Here is a 6,546-nt window from a genome sequence, read left to right on the forward strand (position 1 = left end):
AAAAAAAAAAAAAAAACACCTGTAACTCCAGCACTTTAGGAGGCCAAGGTGAGCGGATCATGAGGTCAAGAGATTGAGACCATCCTGGCAAACGTGATGAAGCTCCATCTCTACTAAGAATACAAAATTAGCTGGGTGTGGTGGCATGTGCCTGTAGTCTCAGCTACTCAGGAGGCTGAGGCAGGAGAATCGTTTGAACTCAGGAGGTGGAGGTTGCAGTGAACTGAGATCATGCCACCACTGCACTCCAGCCTCGCAACAGAGCAAGACTCCGTCTTCAAAAAAAAAAAAAAAAAAAAAAAAAAAGACTGAGGTTTGTGGTGATCCATGCTTACAAGAAAAGAATACCTAGGCAGGATGTTTGTGACTGGTGAGAGGCAGATAGAGATGGCCAGGACCACAGGAGCTCAGAGAGCATGAGAGCACTGGCTGGAGGCGTCAGTGAAGACTTCCCTCAGTTGATGGGGCTGACCAGGACTGGGCCTTGGAGGGGGGCATTTGGAAAAGTTGTAGGGAAATTGGCCTCACAGGATTGGAAGATTGAGGCAGGCCTTTGGTCTTCCTCTTCTCTACACCTAGCACATAATAGGTGCTCAATAAACAGTGAAGGAGGGGATGAATGGTTGATGGGCTGAGAGATTTCCATCTGGAATAAGTAGGGAAAGCTTGGAAACATCTCTGGGGGCTCTTGGCTCTTGGAGAAATAGTCTGGTATTGTGGTAGCTCCCTGACCTGAATTTGACTCCCACCTCATCCTAATTTCTTGGTTTACTTCCTATATGAGTTTGGACAAGAAAATACCCGCTCTGGGCCTTAGGTTTCTTCATCTGAGAACTGAGGAGAATAAAGCCTGTCACAGAATGGTTGCAAGGACCGGAGAGAAAGGAGCTATTAGTTGGGCCTTCCCTTCCTTCTTCCCAGTGCCATTGAAGAAAGACACCAAACCCCAACTCCCACCTCTGCTTTCCCTTCCAGAGAAGAGAATCCCAATTACAATATCTTACTCTAAGTATAAAGAAGACCTGACAGAGGACAAGAAGATCCTGTTGGCTGCCATGTGCCTCATCACCAAAGGAGAGAAGCTTCTGGTGGAGAAGGACATTACTCTAGAGGACTTCATCACCATCAAGGTGACCTCAGCCTGCACCTACCATGCTGTTCCAAGCAGCACCCACTCCCCAGAGCTGGGGGAGAGTGTCAGAAGCTGGGCATTTTGTGCCTTTAACTCCAGCTTTAGCTCTCCAAGGTGGGAGGGGTGGGTTGGACATAAGGGGATGAATGCAATGGTGGCACTCAGTAATGGGGTATACGGAGGCAGGGGTGGACATGACTAATGATCCATCCTCTAACTCAGCCAGGACCATCGATTTCCTGCAGGGAGGAGGGGTAGACACGATGGCTGATCCGTGTTGTCCCCTTTCAGGTTCTGGGCCCAGCCATGGTGGGAGTGGCAGTTACGGTGGAAGTGACAGTAGTCAACCCCCTCTTAGAAAGAGTGAAGGACTGTGCGCTGATGGTGGAGGGCAGCGGCTTTCTCCAGGAACAGCTCAGAATCGAGTAAGTGCCAGCCTGGGGGGTTGGCAGGGAATGGGGCTCCCTTCCTTATGGATGAGCCAAAGAGAAGTTGCCAGGGATAGGGGGTGTGGGAGAGATTCTGGACCCCCCAGGAACCAGCCCACAGCCTATCCATATCAGCCTGCATTCACTTATTTATTCCTTTATTCATTGATTCATTTACTCAAATCATATAACTCGTTCACTCAGTCATTCACTCACATAATTCATTCATATTTTCACTTATTTATCCATTTACTTATTCACTCACTTTCATTCATTTTCTCTCACTGGTGTTGTCAGGGAAGGTCTCCTGGAAGAAGAGAACTTGATTTGGGCCTTGGGTGGATTGGAATATCCTAGGTGGGAGGAACAGAGCCGATGAAAGCCCAGAGGAGGGAAGTTCAGGGCACAGACAGAAAACTAGCCTGGCTGGATGGGAAGAGTGCAGGTGGTAGAAGAGAAAATTAAATTGGAAACATGTTTTTTTGTTGTTTTTGTTTGTTTGTTTGTTTCTTTTTGAGACAGAGTCTCACTCTGTTGCCCAGGCTGGAGTGTAATGGTGCAATCTCAGCTCACTGCAACCTCCCCCTCCCAGATTCAAGCAATTCTCCTGTCTCGACTTCCTGAGTAGCTGGGATTACAGGTGTGCACCACCACTCCCAGCTAATTTTTGTATTTTAGTAGAGATGGGATTTCACCATGTTAGTCAGGCTGGTCTCGTACTCCTGACCTCAGGTGATCCACCTGCCTCGGCCTCCCAAAGTGCTGGGATTCCAGGAGTGAGCCACCGCACCTGGCCTGGAAACATGTTGATAAGTCTTGTATGTCAAGCCACAAGGTGAACTTGATCCTGAGGAGTTTGGGGAGCCGTGGATTGGCAGGCCAGACTCAGAATGGCAAGAGGACTGACAGTCTGCCTTTCTTACCTCCTTTTCCTCTAGCGTGCCCACCCTGGAGCCTCAGGAGAAGGCCTCAGTCCAGTTTGACATCACTCCCTCCAAGAGTGGCCCAAGGCAGTTGCAGGTGGACCTTGTAAGCCCTCACTTCCCGGACATCAAGGGTTTTGTGATCATCCATGTGGCCACTGCCAAGTGATGGATCATGAGGGACTGAGAGGGGGCAATTTGGCCCCTGTCCGCCTCCTGCCCATTCTTTGTCTCTTCCACGTGGGAGCCAGGGGACCTCAGTTAATCCTGCTTCAACCTCTGCCCTACTTGGTAAATTTAGGCAAGTTCCTTCTCCTCCTGGGCCTCAGTTTACTCTTCTGTAAAATGAAGTGTTGCACTCAGTAATCTTTAAACTTTTGGACAACCATAGATGATGTAAGAAGCTAGGGAGCCTCTCCAACCTTCATGTCTCATCCCCATAGCTGGGAGGCTGACAGACCCAAGCATCACAGTAACCCTGGCCCACTCAGTTCTGCCGTACTCTGCCCTGCCAGCTCACCGTCACCCTGGCTGACCCTTGGACTCTCCTTGCTTCTCAAATGTCCTGGCCACATCAAGAGCCAAGGATCCTCCCCACAGTCCTGACAGAGAACCCAAAAGTGTAAGAGCTGGAACCTAACCATCCCTCAATACTCCCATTACAGAGAAGAAGGAAACTTATTGAGGTCACAGAGTGAGCTAGAGGCAGAGTTGAGGCCCGTGTGTGTGCCATTTATACCTCCTAAGTCCCTATCCTAAAAAGCATTAGATTTTAAGCAAAGGGAGATTTTCCCTCAGTGAAGACACAGGCCCAGGATCTGAGGCGTGACTGCTGCCTGGGATAATCTAAGAAGATAAAGGAAGGGCCCAAACTGGATTGCATTCCCCTAAAATCTGCAGCTCCAAATCTGAAGAGGGCCAGTGACTAACAGCACAAACAACAGCCAACACCTCACCGGGCCCAGCTTACACAATTCTGACTGAACAATTAAAGTTGAGAAAATGCTTCATTCAATGGGTGCCAAAACTATTGCCCCCAGATCAGCTGCAAACACGAACAGAGCCTTCCGTGGAAATTGTAAACAAGGGATCAAAATCCCGAAGCATTTCTTCAAAGAATTGTAACAGGATGGAACGCAGCTTTACCAATACAGTCCTGAAGACAAAGCACAATCGAAGCAATGGCTACCAAGAGGGGGAAGTGGTTCAGTCAAAGCAACAGTGGACCGGCCGGCCGGGTGTGGTGGCCCACACCTGTAATCCCAGCACTTTGGGAGGTTGAGGTGGGTGGATCACTTGCGGTCAGGAGATCGAGACCTGCCTGGCCAACATGGTGAAACCCCATCTCTACTAAAAATACAAAAATTAGCCAAGCGTTTTGGTGTGTAATCCCAGCTACTCAGAAGGCTAAGGCAGGAGAATCACTTGAACCCAGGAGGTGAAGCTTGCAGTGAACTGAGATTGCACCACTGCATTCCAGCCTGGGCAACAGAGCAAGACTGCCTCAAAAAAAAAAAAAAAAAAAAAAAAAAAAAAAGTGGACCGGTCAGGCACAAAGGTCATGGAAACTGTTTTTTGGGATGCTCAAAGCATTCTGCTTGTTGGCTTTCTGGAGAACCAAAGAGTAAGAATTCCTGCTTATTATGAGTGTTTTGATAAAGTTAGCTGAAGCTTTCAGAAAAAGCCCCAGAAAAGCTTCACCAGAGAATCCTTCTCCACCACAATAGTGCTCCTGCTCATTCCTCTCATCAAACAAAGGCAATTTTGTGAGAGTGTTGTCTGGAATTCATTAAGCATCTACCAGACTGTCCTGATTTGGCTCCATCTGACTTCTTTTTATTTCCTAATCTCTTTTTTTTTTTGAGACAGAGTCTTGCTCTGTCACCCAGGCTGGAGTGCAGTGGTGCAATTTCGGTTCACCACAACTTCTGCCTCCCGAGTTCAAGCGATTCTCCCTCCTCAGCCTCCTGAATAGCTGGGATTACATGCCACCATGCCCAGCTAATTTTTGCATTTTTAGTAGAGACGGGGTTGGTCAGGCACGTCTCAAACTCCTGACCTCAAGTGATCCTCCTGTCTCGGCCTCCCAAAGTGTTGGGATTACAGGCATGAGCCACTGTGCCCGGCCTGTTTCCTAATCTTAAAAACAAAATCTTTAAAGGTGCCCATTTCTCTCAGTTAATTGTATTTAAAAAAAAAAAAAAAAAAGACTGTGGTAACATGGTTAAATCCCTTGGACCCTCAGTTCTTTAGGGATGGACTAAATGGCAGGTATTATTGCTTACAAAAATATCTTGAACTTGACAGAGCTCATGTTGAGAAATGAAGTTTCTACTTTTTATGTTTATGTTTTAACGTTACTTTTCCATGAATCTTTTGAAGTCCCCTTGTAGGTGTTTAGGGAGGGGAACGTAGCTGAAGGTGGTGAGGGCCACCTGCCACATAGCTCTGTTTCCAGTACAATGCTCTTGCCCTTGGCGCCTTCAACTAGCACTTTGATGGGACAAAACTGGCCTCACTGGTTGTTCCAGCCCCAGTGGAAAGCAGAAGCTGCCTCAACAGCCAATGAGAAAGCCCTGCTTGTGAGTGGGAGAGGTGGAGAAATTAACAGAAGACAGCTTAGGAGTCCAAGGGAGAGTGTGAGTGGGAAAGTGGTTTTGGAAATTACTAAGAGAAATGTGCAGGTAGAGAATACCTTTCAGCTGGTAGGGCAACACCCTGACCATGCCCTTAACAGAGGAAAGGCAGAACAGGTAGATCAAGACTGAGAAAAGCCTTAGAGTTGGCTGGCCATGGGGCACTCAGAAGGACACCAGCAACAGGGCTTTACTGAGGTTCAGGACTCCTGCTTCCATTGAGTCCCCCTGTCTCTTAAATACCATCTGAAACTTCATGAAGGCCCTCGACACCAAGTTAGGTCAGGGTTCCGGGCTTTTACACACCAGAGGGGCCTCCAAACCTTTAGAACACAGGTTGGCAAACTTTTCTGTCAATGAACAGATAGTAAATATTTCAGGCTTTGCAGGCCATAGAGTCTGTTACAATTACTCAACTCTGCTGCTATAGCATGAAAACTGCCATACATAGTGCATAAACAAATGAGCCTGGATGTATTGCAATAAAGTTTTATTTACAAAAACAGGTGACGGGCCAAGTTCGGCCTACAGGTTGTAGTTGGCTGACCTTGCCGTAGAACAACGCATTGCCTCAAATCTTGCTCCAGGACTGAGCTCCGACACCAGGCTACACCCTGCCCTAAGATCAAGCCCAAACCCGGACCAAGGCCAAGCCCTTAACAAGCCTCAGACTGAAACTAAGATGAGTCTCCAGCTTGTGTTTGTGACCCCAGAGACAGCCGTAACTCAGAGGCTGACTAGGTCATGACTTTGAGGCTAGATGAGCCCTAGACCTTGGCCTCACACTAAGCCCTGGATCCTACCATAGCTAAATTCTGACTTGACTCTGGCTCTAGACAGAGCTCTGGCTCCACATGGAGCCCTGGTCCAGTCCCAGACAGTCCTGATGCCAGACTGAGCTCCAATCCTGACTAAGTGAACCCTGACCCCAGACTAAGCCCTAACCTCAAACAGAGCTCTGATCCAAGACTGAGCTGTGAGCCCACGCTGAGCCCTGACCTCACTCAGACTCCAGATGGATCTGGTCTTAGCTTTGGATTTCCATTCTGATCTGAGTTCCCCATATCCCTGGTCACTGGGTGAAGATAGCCTGTCCCTGAGCCAGGGGTCTGTGCTCACCTTCCTTTCCCTTTGAGATACTTGGGTAGAAATATTTGAGAAGCATGGTGACCCCCTGGATCCTTTAGCTCTGTCACACTGTGAGAATCTACGTTCATAGCCTAATCCTCATGGAGCATCTGACCACGGATCCCTCCTGTCATCACGAGGGTTCCTTTCTCCTCTTATGCATCTGCACAAATGAAAGGAACTCTGTAAGCATCTTCCCTGCCACTCCATGTATAAAGATGCTCCTTCCCACAAGGAGGCTCCACGTGTCCCAGATCCATTCCCCCTTGTGGTGGCTCCAGACACCTCATCCTTCCAGC

At 48.4% G+C, this 6,546-nt stretch overlaps 1 protein-coding gene across 2 annotated transcripts in view; it reads left to right on the plus strand.

The window, feature by feature from the left end:
* Nucleotides 1–2,762, plus strand: part of TGM6 (transglutaminase 6) — a 55,086-nt gene extending 52,324 nt beyond the window's left edge. Inside the window, exons 11-13 of one of the 2 annotated variants that reach the window (XM_017872544.1) lie at nt 976–1,130; nt 1,424–1,557; nt 2,499–2,762. In XM_017872544.1, coding sequence (XP_017728033.1) covers nt 976–1,130; nt 1,424–1,557; nt 2,499–2,652 — 443 coding nt within the window. In that variant the 3' untranslated portion in view covers nt 2,653–2,762. The remainder of the gene's footprint in view (nt 1–975; nt 1,131–1,423; nt 1,558–2,498) is intronic. The other variant, XM_017872545.1, reaches the window with a different exon arrangement.
* The last annotated feature ends 3,784 nt before the right edge of the window (nt 2,763–6,546 follow it).

This window comes from Rhinopithecus bieti, unplaced genomic scaffold (assembly GCF_001698545.2).
Source record: "Rhinopithecus bieti isolate Rb0 unplaced genomic scaffold, ASM169854v2 scaffold_7580, whole genome shotgun sequence".
NCBI lineage: Eukaryota > Metazoa > Chordata > Mammalia > Primates > Cercopithecidae > Rhinopithecus > Rhinopithecus bieti.